This window comes from Urocitellus parryii, chromosome 5, assembly GCF_045843805.1.
Source record: "Urocitellus parryii isolate mUroPar1 chromosome 5, mUroPar1.hap1, whole genome shotgun sequence".
In the NCBI taxonomy this organism is placed as follows: domain Eukaryota; kingdom Metazoa; phylum Chordata; class Mammalia; order Rodentia; family Sciuridae; genus Urocitellus; species Urocitellus parryii.
The window spans coordinates 4,544,981-4,560,943 of NC_135535.1; the positions used below are offsets into that span (position 1 = coordinate 4,544,981).

At 58.2% G+C, this 15,963-nt stretch overlaps 1 protein-coding gene across 2 annotated transcripts in view; it reads left to right on the top strand.

Moving 5' to 3' along the window:
- The first annotated feature begins 637 nt into the window (after window positions 1-637).
- Window positions 638-15,963, top strand: part of Kiaa0930 (KIAA0930 ortholog) — a 35,390-nt gene continuing 20,064 nt past the window's right edge. For both annotated transcript variants that reach the window (XM_026394350.2, XM_026394349.2), the window contains exon 1: window positions 638-769. In XM_026394350.2, coding sequence (XP_026250135.1) covers window positions 706-769 — 64 coding nt within the window. In that variant the 5' untranslated portion in view covers window positions 638-705. The remainder of the gene's footprint in view (window positions 770-15,963) is intronic.

The window sequence follows — 15,963 nt, forward strand, 5'->3', positions numbered from 1 at the left end:
AAGACATCAGCCCAGGCGGCTTGGTGGAGGGGGAGGGCAAGGAAAGGGCGGTGACAGCATGCCAACGTCGCGTGGGGCGGCGGCGGAGGGGCGTGCGGACCTCGGAGCAGGGCCTGGAGAAGGTGGGCGCCGAGGGAAGGGGACAGGCAGCGCGGGACACGAGGCCCGAGGCTGCGAGGTGGTGCGGGACCCGGCGCACGGCTGGAGCACGCAGCTCTGGGCGCGCCAGGTGGAGCAGGCGGCCGCGGGTGGGCGGGGGCAGGCGCTCTGGCAGCGGGGGCGGGGCCAGGGGCCCGGAGGCGGTTCTGGGCGGGGCCAAGGCGGCGGGGGCGGGGCCGGGCGGGGCGGGGGCGCGCTCGGCGGTGGCGGCGCGCAGTGCGCTCGCCTCTGAGGGCTCGGCGGGCGGCGGGGACGGCGACGGCGACGCGCACAAAGGCGGATTGTGGCTTCACGGGTGCTCGCGGCGGGCGGCGTCGGGGCGGGGGCGGCGTCGGGGCGGGGGCGGCGGGGCGCGCCGGGGGCCCCCGCGGGCGCGGCGCGGGCGATGAGCCGGGGCCCGGCATGGCCTCCGCGCGGCCGCCGGGCCGGGCCTGTGCCTCGGCGCCGCCCGCGGGGCTCCGGGCCGGGCCGCCCGCCCTCCCCGCCGCCGCCGCGTCCCCGGAGCCTGCGGGCGGCGCCGAGGCCGAGGAGCGCTCGCTGCAGCACATGCTGCGCGCCATAGCGGAGGAGCGCGGCCGCCTGAGCCTGCGCCGCGAGGTCTGCGGCCTCGGTGAGTGGGCGGCGGGGCCAGCGGGGGCCGGCGGGGTCGCGAGCGTCGCCCGGTGCGCCTCCGCGCGGCTCTGCGGGCCGCGTTCCTGCTGTCCGCCTCCTTGCTGTCCACCTCCGTGTGTCTGCACCTGGGTCCCTGCGTGTCCGCCCCGTGTGTCCTTTTCTGCGTGTCCCTCTCCGTGTCAGTGTGCCTCTGCAAGTCCATCTCAGTGTCTCTGCGTGTCTGTCTCTGCGTGTCCATCTCGGTGTTTCTGGGTGTCCCAATCTGCTCTCCTTCCCTGCATCTAGGTCTTTCCTGTGTCCCTGTGTCTCCAGCTCGGTTTTTGGTACCTGCTAGAGTGCTCTGCACCTTTGTGTCCCCCTTCTTTTTCTGCTTCCCAGGTCATTTGATGTCTCCCTCTGTCCATTGGTATGTCTGTCCCATCTCGATTCTTCCTCTTGGTGGTTCTGCAAGTGGCCTTCCTTCTCCAGGAAGCCGTCCTGGGGGCCTCCGTGCTGCTGCAGGGAGTGAGATTTGGGGACACCCTTAGCCCGGCAGGCAGGGCAGTGGACCTCCCCAGCTCACATGGAGGGCCATGTCTCTGGCTTGCTGAGTCTTTGTCTGTACCTGCATGGCCCTCTCCTCCAGCCACTCTGCCAGGGACCTGTTGGCCTCTGCACCCTGAACCCACTGGCTTGGCTGGTGGATGGGGGATTGCTGCCTCTCTAGGTGGATCTGTTCTAAGAACCCTCGTCATGCATCTCCCGGGTGGTGTGGGTGGGGATGCCTCTTATTGTTTGAAAAAGGGCCTGGGACTGCAGGTGTGGGTGGGGTCTGCTGGCCTGGCTGTGTGTGAGGTCATCCATATTGATGGATTGCACCCCCCACCCCCAAGCCGGAAGGAGCCCCCTCCCCCGTAGTCTTGGTTTGTCATTTTCTCCATGAAAAGACCCCTCCCTCTCCAGGCAAGGAATGACTTCATTCCACATTGTCAGCAGCCCCTCACCCCACCCCTGCCTGGGCTGGGGATTTCTGAAGGGACAGTAGCCTTTCGCATTGTACCAGTGCCCTATGGGTTCACCTTTCTCAGACCCCAGGACGGGATGCCTCCCCACTGAGGTCAGCAGCAGCAGGGGCCTCAGCAGGCCACGCCCTGGAGGCTGCGAGGAATCCCGTGAAGGCTTTTTGTGGGAGGCAGGCTTAGCACCAGGCTTAGCTTCTCAGGGAGCAGGTCCCAGCCCAGTCTGTCCAGCGTGAGTGCTCTTCTTGATACGGACCGGTGTAGTGGGGGTGACTTCTGAAGTGGGGACGGACAAGAACAGGTTTCAATGGTTTTGTCTCAGAAAAGGTGTCCAGATATGGGAAGATCTTTATTAATTCATTCAGCAAACATTCCCTGAGCACCTACTGTGTGTCATCCTGGCAGACCCACCTGTCACCTGGCACAGAATGTCTGAACTAGGAGGGGTCTGAAGACCATCTGCTACAGGCCCTCAGCCCTGCAGGCTCAGCCACTCCAAGCAGCCCCTCCCCACTTAAAGCACTGCCCTCCGTCGCCTTGACCTGTGAGCATCTCTCCCCTCTTAGATGTTCCCTGCCCCAAGGAGCCTGCAGTGATGGCACCCAGCATTTTCGAGGCTGTTGGTATGTGCAGGTGCTTTGTGCGTGTTCCGACAGTTTCATCCTGACACACTACTTAATGCCTTTGCCAAGTGGAAATATAAGCTCCTTGTCACCCATGAGTAGCCTTCCCAAGGACAGCAGGGAGGAAGTGGCACAGCTGACTGACCCCTGGCTAGTCTGATCTCACAGCCTCCTCCCTCCCCACGTCCCCAAGTCCCCAGCCAGGCCTGCTGTGCTTACAGCTCACACCTTTACCTCGCGGTCTCCCCTCCCTGCACCCGCTCCAGCTCCCTCACGTGGGCGCTCCTGTTACCAGCTCCTGAGCTCAGTCCCTGGCGCTCTCACCCCTGGGCTTTTTTGTGTGCTGTTGGCACAGACAGCTGCCCCTGCTCCTTTGCCTCCCGAGCAGCCCCCGTCTTCCTGTAGGTCTCAGCTCCAAGCTGCTGCTGGGACCTTCCTGGACCCCGCAGACACTCCTGCTCTGCTGCTGCTCATTCTCTGTGCTGGACGGTCAGGAAGCCGAGGTGTTGTGTGTGTTATGACAACTGTGGCATTGTAAGGGACTGTGGGACTGGCCCTGGAGACAGAGCAAGTGAGCTCCTCAGGGCAGTGTGAGTCTTATCAGTGCTTAACACGAGGCACGGACCGAGCAAGTGCCCGATAGACACCTGGAGAACAAACGCGAGGACTTTTGAACTGGCAAAGGAAGGGTGTGGATGACCAGGAGGCGGAGTCGGGACTCTGGGAGGGTCCACCTCTGTAAGTTTCATCTGAGAAATTTGATGTTCCTAGAGAAGAGAGCTTACCAGGGACATATACCAAAGCAGAGCAGGGCCTGATGTTGGTCCCGTCACCTGGAACATGGGAACCCACAACACCTGAGCGCTGCACGTGCACCAGGTGCTCCTTCAGCCTCTCACCTGTGGGGTCAGGATTATGGTTTTGTTCTTATGATTTTAAAATTCTGTTTCTGTTCTTTTCCTTTGGACTGCATTTTCTTATCCTCTCTTTACAGCTGTGACAACCTGTTAGATTTATGAATGGATTTACTCATTCTTTGTGGTACTGGGATTGAACGCAGGGCTTCACCCATGCAAAGCACAAGCTCTGCTGCTGAGGTGCACTTCTGGCCCGCTCGAATGAATTTAAATCTCCCAGATTTAAAAAAACAAAATAGTTTGAGTTGTACATGGACCCAGTGCCTTTATTCACTTATTTTTGTGTGGTGCTGAGGATTGAACCTAGTGCCTTCCATGTGCCAGGCAGATGCTCTGCCACTAAGCCGCAACCCTGGCCCAAATCACCCAGATTTTGGTGGTGGGGTTTAATGAAGGCTTTGGTCACTCAGAGCTGGTTGTGGCCTCTGAGGCTGTTTGAAGGTGTCCAGGGAGTCTCTGGTGGAGCTGCTGTCATCTCCGAGTCAGTGTCTGTGAGCTGGAATAAAGCTACGGGTCCCCACGCCAGGTCACTGCTGGCTCTTAGGATGAAAGGCACTGTGTAGCTGCTGGCTGACGTGACTCTCATTATGGTGGCCTCTGGTAGAAGTCTTTCTTGAGCACTTGCTTTGTGCCAGGTGGGGCTGACCCCAGTCCCTGCTTGGTGAGAGGGCACCGTCTCTGGGGAGAGAAACCAGGTGTACAGGTGGCTGCTACCAAAGTAAAAACCCTGCCGGAAGCAGCCAGGGCCGTGGCCACGCCCAGCAGGATTTTGATGTTGCTTCCATAGCAAACTTTTAGTTCCGGGTGAAAAATGAGCCCCTCTGGTGGCTGAGGTGCTTCTGTAGGGCTTTAGGGTCTCTGAGTGGGACTGATCCTGTGGTTCAGTGCCCAGGTGTGCAGTGCAGACATTTGAACCAAAGGTGGACAGATGCTGCCTCTTCTCCCAAGATGTGGGCCTCCTCCTGGGCTCTGAACAGCAGCCCAAGCACACCAGGCAGTGTGTGCTCTGGACCTGGCTGGGTGTGAGTCCTGAGAGGCTGGGACTGTTGGAGCCGTCCATGCCTGGCGTTTGGGGCTCACCTCTGTCAGGTGGCATAGGGTCCTCACCTCTTCTAGAGTGCTGCAGGTCTAAGGAGTGGGATGTTTTGGTTTGTTGCTTGTTTGTTTTTGGTACTGGGGATTGAACCCAGCATGCTTTACCACTGAGCTATATTTCCAGTCTTTTTATTTTGGGGGGAGAGGGTCTTGCTAACTTGCTGAGGACCTCACTAAGTTGCCTAGACTGTCCTTATATTTGGAATCCTCCTGTCTCAGCTACTGTCTCTGTCTCAGTCGCTGGGATTAGTGGTGTGCACCACTGCTCCCAGCAAAGGAGTGTTTTGTGTTCATTCTTTTTTTTTTGGTACTGGGGATTGAACTCAGGGGCACTTAACCACTGAGCCACATCCCCAGCTCTTTGTATTTTTTTTGCTTAGAGACGGGGATTCAGTCATCCTGTCTTTGCCTCCCCAGTTGCTGGGATTACAGCATGCACTACCGAGCCTAGCCAGGAAATCGACCTTTTTGGTTTTTTTTTTTTTGGGGGGGGGTACTGGGGATTGAATGCAGGGGCTCTCAACCACTGAGCCACATCCTCAGCCCTATTTTGTATTTTATTTAGCGACAGGGCCTCACTGAGTTGCTTAGCAGCTTGATGTTGCTGAGGCTGGCTTTGAACTTGTGATCCTCCTGTCTCAGCCCTCAGAGCTGCTGGGATTACGGGTGTGGGCCACTGCGCCCGGCTGAGTTCATTCTTTTTTTTTTTTTTTTAATTTTTTCATAGTTGTAGATGGACAGATTGCCTTTATTTTATTTATTTGTATATGTATTAGTGCCTCACACATGCCAGGCAAGTGCTCTGCCATTGAGCTACAGCCCCAGCCCCTGGCTGTGTTCATTTTTTTTTTCTGTATATTTTTTTAGGTGGACACAATATCTTTATTTTATTTTTATGTGGTGCTGAAGATGGAACCCAGTGCCTCATGCATGCCAGGCGAGCGCGTTACCACTTGAGCCACATCCCCAGCCCCTGTGTTCATTCTTTATACTTGGAATTAGTTTCTGAGGCAGGTCTCATTATACTCTTTGTCCCGACAGAACATAGCTTGGGAGGGGCTGTACTGTGCCCCCAGCCACAGGGGTAGAAAGTGCTGGGCGCTGCACAGAGCTGCAGGCTGCCCTTTCCTGTCCTCTGAGTGCCAGCTGCCCGGCCACTGATGGGCTGCCTGGCTGAGGAGGATCATGGAAGGACCAGTAGAGTGTGAGCTCCCAGCCAGCTGGAGGGTCCCTGAACAGGGGCTGTGAGACCTGCCTGATATAGGAGCAGAGGCTCCGGTGGCTTAGGTGGCTGGAGGGTCCCTGAACAGGGGCTGTGAGACCTGCCTGATATAGGAGCAGAGGCTCCGGTGGCTTAGGTGGCTGGAGGGGTCCCTGAGCGGTTAGCCTGGGTGGGGCCCTGTGGGCCTGGTCTCAGGGAATTTTGCAGGTGTGCCTAGTGGGCCAGCTGTCAGCACAGACTCTGCCTGCCATGGGCCAGCTTCCCTGCACCTGCAGCTGTCCTTAAGTCCTGTTCCTGTGGAGGTAGGCTATGTCATGACCCCATCTGACAGGTGAGGAAGCTGAGCTTTAAGAGGAAAGTAACTCTTCAAGGTCACCGTGCTGGGGGGCAGCACATCTGGGATTCTAGCCAAGGCCTGTCAGGTGTGACCTGGAGAGGTCTCGTGGAATAGGCTGCAGGAAATGGGGGCTGCCTTCCCGGGAGCACTGTCCTGGCTGCACCCACCATGTGCTGGGCCCCAAGAACCCCTTTGAATTGGGACAAGCCCTGTGTGTCCTTGGTAGCTGGGCACAAGTGTGGGTTTGGGGATTCAGCTGGAGCCATGGTGGAAGGGAATGCCGGGGTCCTGAATAAGCACAACAGCCTTTGGACCTCGGTCTAGGGACATGGGATGCATAGGGAAGTGGCAGGTGGCAAGTGAGCTGTGGCAAGCACAGGCGCTCAGCCTGGCCCCGGCAGCCAGATGCAGTCTGCAGCTGTGGCTGTCGCTGTCCAGGATCAGCGCATCTGGCCCAGTGCCTGCACACAGAACCAAGTCCAGACTGCTTGGCCGTCACGGGGATGGGCTCCCTGGGTCTCTTGGGCCTCTAGTGGCCCCAGCCCTGAGGCAGTTGCAGCTGGTTGGGGGCCAGCATGGCGGGGAGGAAGTGTGGCTGTTGGGAGTGGGAGCAGGGCCCCTTTCGGTTCCTGGGTCTATTTTAAGGCCTTGGGTTGCGGCTTCTGGGTTCCTGGGGCTGGTGCAGCCCAGGAGGCTCTCCTGAGGCAGACTCTGTGTCCTTCAGGACCCGAGGACTCTGGGCCTTGCACTCTAAAAGGCAGGGCCACAGCCACAGGACATCTCTGCAGTCTGTGTCAGCCTCACCCAGCCTGGGACAGTGCTGTGCTGCTCTGCCTGGGTGCGTTTCCCCTTTGGGCCTTCCGCCTTCTGGCAGGGCGGGTGGACCCTGCCCCTGTCACTGGGCAGTGCAGGCGTTGGCACATCCACTGAGCAGGAGGCTGAGGAAGTGCTCCAAGCCGACTATCCTTAAGTCTTAGGGCTGGGTTGTGGCTTCGTGGTAGAGCGCCTGCATAGCGTGTGTGAGGCATTGGGTTCAGTTCTCAGCCATCACTTGAAAAATAAATGAAATAAAAGTCCATTGACAACTAAACAAAAAATTTAAAAAAGTCTTTGAAACCCAAAGCCATTTTTTTACGAATTAAAAATGTTGCATTATAGAACTTGGATAAAGAAGAGAGGGGAGAATGACCCACAGCGCCTTGCGCTCCAGCCTTTTCAGAGCCTTGCTGAGGAATACTTGATATTCTGTGCAGAAAATTTCTTAATCATGCTTTTTCACTTAAAATTCCTAAAACATTTTCATGTTGTTCAAACACCACACATGATTTAAACTACTACACGGCCGTGGAGTGGATGTACTACGATTTATTTAATTGGTTTCGTCTTGTTGGAGGCTCAGTTGGATCCAGTTTTTTGCTGTTTTAATAACTTGTGACAGACCTCATTGTGCGTGACAGGCTTCTATATGGTAGTGACCTGCGAGTCCTATTTCTTGGGGGCTGACATCTGACCCTCACAGTGTGGACAGATGTTTACCAAACTTAAGGAGAAGCTTATTTTTTTGGTACTGGGGATTGAACTCAGGGGTGCTTAACCACTGAGCTGAATCCCCAGCCCTTTTATTTATTTATTTAAAAAAATATTTTATTAGTTGTTGATGGGCCTTTACTTATTTATATGTGGTACTGAAAATTGAACCCAGTGCCTCACATGATAGGCAAGTGCTCTACCACTGAGCCACAACCCCAGCCCCCCTTTTTATTTTTTATTTTGAGACTCTGCCTCTCTAACTTACCAAGGGCCTCACTAAGGCTGGCTTTGAACTCATGACCCTCCTGCCTCAGCCTCCTGAGTCGCTGGGATTGCAGGCGTGGCCACCGCGCCACACTAAGGGGAAGCGTTTACAAAAGCTGGTACAGAACAGAAAGAAAGGTGACTGCAGACAGAGCGATGAGCTCCCCCCACGGTGGCAGAGCCGAGGGGGCCCAGCATCGGGGCCTGGGCGGGCGTCTCTGCTTGGTCTGCTCCCCTTGGAGGCCCCTGGGATTTCAGGCTTGCCCCTGCTTCCACAGGCAGAGGCCTCTGTTCCCAGCCAAGGAGAGGGGAGTCCAGAGCTGAGCCTCTGACCCAGGCCAGGCTGGCTCCACCAGTCCCTGCGTCCCATCTGCACTCCATGGCTGGCTGCTGCCCCTCCCACACCTCACGCCTCTTAGCCTTACTCTGGGCCACTAAGTGGGCAGCTTTGTAAATCATACCCTAGTGAATGCTCAGCCCCGGGGAGGTAGGTGCTTACCCGCGATTTACAGGAGAGCCGAGTGGTGCTGCTGCTTGACCTTTCTGAGGAGGGCCAGGTTCACTGCCCAGTCCCTAAGCCCCACTGTGGGTGGAGGCTGCGGGATGGAGGCTGGTGTCTTGCTCATCCCAGGGGCTGGGCTGTCCTCCCAGGTTCTGGAGAGGTAGAGACAGCAAGTGCCCCAGAGCTGTCTGAAACCTGACTTTGAAGACTCTTCAGGCATGTTCTGACCAGACGTGATCTCCCCAAAGGCCCCGGATGTCCCTCCTCTAGGCCTGCCAAGGGTGCTTGCTGTGTTGCTCTTGACCCCAGGACTGTGCTTGCTGGGTTCACTTACAGCCTGAGCCCAGCTCCCTGGCCAGCCTGCGTGCCTTGGTGTACCCACTTGGTGCCGTACCTCTTGCTTCCACGTCTGGGCCACACTCCCTGCCCCCATGTCAGGGCACCTTCGCCAAGGATGACCAGGAACTTTAGAACTAGGATTCCCACTCCTTTGCCCACCTGGACATCGAGTTAGATCCTCTGGGGGCCCTGAGTCTGTGGTGGTACTATGTTCCCTTCATGACTGGGGCATCAGCCAGGGTCAGTGGCCACTGACCTGTCCAGTTACCACCCCTTGCCCTATTTTATAGATGGACACCAAAGCTCATAACTGGGAGGGAGCTGGCTGTCACACCTCCCCCAGTGCAGTCACCCCTGCCTTCCTGTAGCAAGTGACATAGCTTAACTCCCAGCCAGGGCTCACGGATCCACCTGGGCCAGCTGACTGCATCCCAGCAGCATGGACCTCAGTGTCCTCACCCTAGTGTTTGGCAGGAGTGGGTGGCCAGGTCATGCTCTGCAGAGGTGGGCCTCACACCCAGAGGCCTCTGCCCGTAGGAAGACAGGTTCCTGTGGGGTACAGATTAATTGCTCCGCCCATCAAGTGGGGAGGCAGTAGCCAGCCTGCCTGACTGTCCTGTCCTGGGAGGCCTGGTGGGACCTTGCCCCACCTGGGGGCACAGGGTGACCTTGGCAACTTGCTCCTCATCTCCTCCTTTTGGCTCATGCAGCAGAATGCCCTCTGGACTCCGGTCCGTCCTGGAGGAGCTGGAGAGAGCTGGAAAGCATCTCAGAATGTCCTTAGTAGGGACATGTAGGGAGGCTCCAAGGGGACCCTGACTGGCACAAAGGGATGTCCCGAGCCATGTTCCTGCCTTGACCCCTCCCTCCTGCAGCCCACTGCACAGGCGGAGCCTCTTGAACTCACTGCAACCTGGGGGCAGGCTGGAGGCGGGTTTCAACGGTTCCCCTCCTGGAGCTGATGGTCCTCAGCACCTGCAGACAGGGGCTCTGGAGCCCAGGGCTCGTTTGGGTTCACAGGGTTGGGGCACCAGCTGGTGGAGGACCCTTTGTGCAGTCCAGGCCTGGAGAAGAGAGACGGCACTCACCCCAGGGGACCCCCTCCTTCTAAAAATACCTTTTATCTGGCAGGCTGTGAGACAAACACCAGCTTGCTTGAGTTTTTAAAATGATTTTTCTCCCATCGAGTGACCAGTGTACACCTGAGGGATGTCTGTGACCATAAAAAGGAGGGCGTGTTTTCGTTTCCTTGACTTGTAGTGGAAGTTCCCATGCTGTCAGTATGAAAACCATTTGGATGTGCTCTGACTGTTGCAGAGTGATTTTCCTGCTTGGGACATAGCTGTGGACAGAGAGGAAGAAAAGCAGAATACCAAACGTGTGTGTGTGTGTGTGTGTGTGTGTGTGTGTGTGTGTGTGTATGTGTGTGTGGTGAAGCATGGATTTCCCATATAAATAGAGGGAAAACCCCAGCTTGTACAACGTGCTGTCTTCTCTGCACTCTCATTTGTCCTCATGGCAGAGTGCAGGGTGCTGGCCCACTTCACAGGGGACAGAGGCTTAGGAGAAGGAGGTCCTGAGTTGGGGCCCTGACCGTGGCTTCCAGTTTTTTCTAAAACATGGCTGCACAGGCACCTTTGCAACAACCCCCTCTCAAGATCTTTGTGTGCTGCTGTCTCACCTCTGTGGCTTCTGCCCATTGCACGTTCTCCTTCAGTGTCCCTGGTCACTGTTGCCTGTCTCATGGGTCCAGAGGCCCTAGCCTGAAGGTGCACTGCTAAGTTAGAGCTGGCCCTGCCTCCAGGAGCCTGCAGCTTACCGGAGAGGGCAGTACAGGTTGGTAGAGGGTGGTTATTCAGTGTGTCCTGTCCACATCTCAGGACCCACGCAGACACTCCCCGACCTCCAGCCCCCACTGCCAATGTAGGAGACAAACAGTGTTGCTTCTTCCCATCCTGAGATCGCGGCTCAGGTCCCAGCAACAGGAGGCAGATTCAGAAGATAGTCTAGTTCTACACACATGGAGCCTTCACAAGGAAATGAAACCTGGCAGGATGGAGTGATCCTGTGTCTTTTTTCTTTTTTTGGTAGATTGAACCCAGGGGGCTCTACCACTGAGCTGCACTGCCATCTTTTTGTTTACTTTTTAAATTTTGAGACAGGATCACTATGTTGCTGAGACTGGCCTGGGACTTGGAATCCCCATCAGCCTCCTGGATATGGGGCGACAGGCGTGCACCACTGCGCCCAGCTTGACCCTGTGACTTTAACTGCTAGGAGTGGTGGGGAGGTGGGCCGCCATGGAGAACTCTGCTTGGATAAAGAGGTCGTGTGCTCTAATGCTGCTAAATGGCCGGCACTCCCCAGGGCCTGGCCGGTCTTCTCTGTCCATGTCTGTGAAGAGAGGGACGTTCCTTTCCTCTGGGTTTAGGGAGTCACCTCTTGGGTGAGGGTCTTTGACCTGCTTCAGGGAAGGTCAGAGCATCTTTCCTAGTTGTGTGCCTGCTTCAGGGGAAGAGGGTGAGGGAGGCCATAATGTGTCCTGAACCCTGTCACCAACTGCTTTGGACATCTGTCCCCACCTGAAGGATCCACTGGTTCCTCCCACTCAGCCTGCTCCAGGTGACTCACTGCTCGGCCCCGGGCTTGCTGCCCTCCTCTCCCCTGTGCCCAGCCACGGCCAGCCCCACCTGCACGGTCCCCAGACAGTGGCTGCTCTTGACTGTCACCCCTGTTGTTCACACCTTCGGTGACCTCTGAATGCCCACACAGCAGAAAGTCCAAGACGCTTCCAGCCGGAGCCGCAGCGACACGGCTCTTGGCTTCCCGAGGCCCCTACCCTGGCGTCCCGTGTCTGAAGTTGCCGTCCTTGCCCTGTCAGGGGACCTCGCTCTCACCTCACGGGCCCTTCTCTGTCCCTGTGGCCTTTTCCTGACATCCGATGGAGTTGGCTCCCGCCCTCTTTGCAGGATCCCTGCTGCCCGTTTTGTGTGGCATGGACCCCTTGCTCACCACCTGAGCTCCCCTTCAGGGCAGGGTTGGTGCTGGCCGTGGGCCTGTGTGGAGTGGGTGATGCCCAAGACAGCCCCACAGGGCAGAGGAAGCTGCCATGGGCATGCCAGGTGGTGGGCTGGTGGAGGGGCTCCACTGAGTGGGGAGAGTGGTCAAGTCTTTGGGAGGTGGCCCTTGAGTGGGGCCTTCCCACAAGGACCCACCTGAGCAGGGCAAGAGAAAGGTCTGAAATTCATTTGCTGTGCTACTTTGGGGAAATCACTGCAGCTCTCTGGGCTGAGTAGAACTGATCACTGCTCTTTCTCTCCCCAGGAGGCAGTGAGGGGCAGACCTAGAGCCCGCGGGCACCACAGAAGCTGCCTGTGACAGCAGGCCTGTGGGGGAGGCCCTTTCCCCAGCTCTGGGTATCCTCTTATGCCAACGCTGTCAGTGTCAGCAGTTGACGTGGGTCACTGCTTCTGGCCCGGGCTCAGGGACACCTGCTTAAAGCACCCTTGGCAATCAGGGCCAGTTGCTCAGGGGTCAGCGCCACGTGCCTGTCTAGGTTCAGAGACAAGGGAGACGAGGGGAGGGAGGACGCCTGGCCCACGGCCTGGAGCTAAGACCTGCTGCCCCTTCTGTGAAGAGCTGTGGCTCCGCCTCGGGCCCCACTGTCCGCAGGTCCGCCTTGCAGACCCAGGGGAAGAGGGCTGCCCCAGTGCCAGGAAGGGGGCTGGGGAGCAGGAGTCCCCCTGCAGCAGGCCCTCACGGAGGTTACCTTCCTCCGGGCTGTGGCGGGAGGCTCTGCGCCGGGATCCTCACCTGAGCCCCAGACAGCCAACGCTTTCCCAGAGCCTCCTCCCCGTGCCCAGGTGCGTGGGCAGCACACCACACCTCTTCCTGTGGGCACCCTGAGTTGGGGGTCACCCTGCAGGCACATGGAGCCAGTGAGACTTGGGAGGAGGCTCTGGTTCGGGGTAACACAGCAACAGTGGGTGTGGGACCCAGTTCCCTTGGCCTGGCTCACACTCGACAGGTTCATCTCTCCAGGAAGAGGTGTGGCCGCCCTTCCTGCTGTGTGGCCGGTCTTGGTCCAGTGCACGAGGAGGACCAGCCCCTGGTGTCCAGCAGGGGAGGCTGTGGAGTGAAGCTGAGGGGTAGAGGATCTGGGCTCGCGGGGCCTTTCCTGGGAGTCTCTCCACAGAGCACCGGGGATCGAGCCAGGGACTAAGGCACCGAGGTCCAGGGGCTAGCTCGAGAAGGGCCACCTGGTGCTGAGGTGGGACTGTGTGCCTCTGCCAAGCCCAAGAGGGGGTAGGCTAGATGACCTCGAAGTAGGACAGCTGGAGGGTCCCCTGGGTTCTTGGGGTCTGTGTAGGCGCCCTGGGCTCTTACCCCTCAATCTGGGAGGCACGTCCTCAGCTTTGCATCTGAGCCCACGGGGAGTGCCCTGTAGTGTTAGCTGGAGCTGGGAACCTGCAGGAGCTATCGTAGGGCACGTGTGGACGCGACGAGGGCTCATGGCCATGTGGACCAGCCTGGCTCTAGCCCAGAGCTGGTGAGTGCAGGAGGTGGGTGCGCTCCCCAGCAGGTGCAGAGCTCCTGGGCCTGGGTGCCCCCTGCCCTCTGTGCTACCTGGGCTGCCTGGTAGCTGCCTGCAGATGTGGGCTCTGGGCTTCCTGGGCGGGTGACTCCCGCGGGCCACGTAGTGCCTGGAGGAAGGGAACAGTACCAGCTGGTCGGCAGTTGGGGAGCCGTGAGCACGTGTGTGTCCGCCCGCCAGGGCTCTTGCTGCTGCCCTTTGCCTGGGACAGGTGCCTCTGAGTGTCAGTGTCAGCCCAAGGCAGACTCAGGAGAGCATGTGGCAGCTTGTCAGTCTCAGAGCCACTTGCCATATCCGAGAGGCAGCAGTTAGCAGTTTGGATCTGGCTGCAGTGGTGGTGAGCTAGTGGCTGGGAGGAGGACGTGGAGCTGCCGACCCGACCCAGGAGCTGTGCTCAGGAAAGGCTGCGTGGGCTGCGGGCCGGCTGGGCAGCCAGGTGGTGGGTGCAGGGTGGTGCTGAGTGTCCAGGAGGTTTTGCAGGCACTGCTACTAAGGAGGGAGTACAGAGTCCACTCTGTGGACACTGTGATTAGTGACTGCCCATGACTGCCCTGGTAGTAGCCCCGCCGCCTGAAAGGGATCTTGAGGTCCTTGGGGACTCGCTGGGCAGCCTGGCCTCCGAGCTGGGTTTTCTTAGCAGTGGAGTGGGTCAGTGGGAATGGGTCAGCAGGGCCGTCACAGTGCCGCACCGGAGCTGAGAGTGAGGCTGCTGCTCACCTGCCGCAGTGAGTTAGGCTTCCCAAGTGCCCTGAACCTACAGTCCCAACTTTGTCTGTTCCACATCCGCTGGCTTCCTGTTGCAGGCTTCCCTGTGCTGGGGACCAGGACACCCTGTTCAGCAAGCTGAAAGGACCCTGACAGACAGATTGGAGCCAGCAGGACGCAGCCTGGAGCCTGGAATGTGGCCTTGAGGGCAGCTGCAGGTTATGGGCTGGGCCTGCTTCCTCCTCAGAGGAGTGAAGGTCACAAGGGGCAAGGAAGCCCTGGGTGGGCACTCACAAGGGAGCAGATGCTTGGGGACAGGGAGCCGATGGCACACTTGTAGGGCATAGTTGCTTAGAGAAGCCTGGCATGGGGCGGGTGGTGGGAAGGCTCCCGCCAGTGTCAGCTGACCCCCAAAGGCTGTGCCAGACAGAGACCTGCTGGGCATTTGGTCAGGGAGGAAGGACCCAGGCTGGCTTCAGCCTCAGCAGACCTGGGGGTCTGGAGAGCCTGGCTAGTCTGTGAAGAAGCCTGGACTTTTTCCCAAAAAAGATGGGGAGCCGGGCAGGGTTTTTTATTATTATTATTATTATTATTATTATTATTATTATTATTATTATTATTAGTTGTCGGCAGGCAGGGTTCTGAGGCCTGTCTGCCTCCTTGCGTCATTGAAAGCCCTTGGGCCAGGCCCTCGGGATTGCTCACATGGGGACCCGACTGACCAGTTCTTCCTCCAAAGGCCTCAGCAAGCCAGCCTGCCCCTCTGTGGGCAGCTCCTTTGTCTTTTGTGCCACAAGGAGGGAGGGGTCCCTGAGCAGGAGAGGCACAGCTGATGAAGGGCTCATTGAGGGGCCACAGAGGCCTATTCATCCTGCTCGGCCATGGCAGCCAGCCTGGGGAAGTTCTAGAGGGTCAGAGGCTGCCTTGCCCTCGTCCCCAGAGATCAGCTGACTCCCCACCTGGGAAGTGGCCAGAGCTGAACAGTCTGCAGTCAGGCACGTGCACTCCCAGGGGCCTTCACCCAGGCATTTGCAGGCCACAACAAAGACACTGCACCAGACCTCTCAGGTTCCCCAAGCCACAGACCTCGCCAAGAGGTCTTCAAGTCCCTCCAGCTCTGGTTCTCACACGTCCTTGCTCCGGGGCTTTTTGTCCTATCCTCTCCTGGTCTGGCATTCCTGCAGGTGGACCTTGAATACTGACCTGTCCCTGTCCTGCATTTGTGTCTCTGCTGAGCTGCGCTCCTGGAGCCGCTGGCTGGGCCAGGTGTGCGCTGCCCTCCTGCTCTGGCTGCACCGCTTAGTGGTGAACATGCTCCAGGGGAGTTCTGGGAGGACAGAGCTTCTGCCCGGCCTCCTCACCCCCACCCTAGCCCTAACCCTGCCAGCAGCTGTGGGAGTGCTGGGCTCAGGGTCCAGCTGGAGCCACTGTGTCCCCAGGCGGCCTCCCACTTCTACAGTGTAGACCTGTGGGACCAAGAAGGAAATTTGGCATGGCGTCTGCACAGGGAAGGGGTGAGTCTGTGCTGCAGGTTATCTGGAACCAGGAGAGAGATGGGCCTGCCACTCACATGAACCACGGGGCCTATGACACGCCCCCTCAGTCTCAGTTCCATGCACTGCCACCACTGCCCGAGCAGTTTTCCAGTTAGCTACATGGTTATTAGATGCAGCTAACAGCTTGATCTTTTGGTTACTTTTGGAATAGGTAAATGTGCCAAGGCGCAGAATTCAAAAGGTGTAAGAAAACTCAAAATGAGAAAACCAAGTCTCCCGTCTCCCTGGTTCTGTCTCCACAGGCAGCAATGACGCTAAGGATGCCTGAAATGCTACCCTGGGTTGGGGGGGCTTTGGTGTATCAGCTGATTTAAACTCTGGGCTGCTCCAGAGTGGGGGACCACTGTGACCACCAGTTTGCCGGTCAGGACATGGTGCCAGGACTGTAGCGGCAGCCAGACCTGCAGGGGCCCGAGGTGCCCGCAGGCTGCCCCAGCTCTCCGGCCTCCTTCCTGCTCTCTCCAGCCTCCAGTCCCACCTTCCAGGCCTGCCTGGTGCATCACTTGCCCT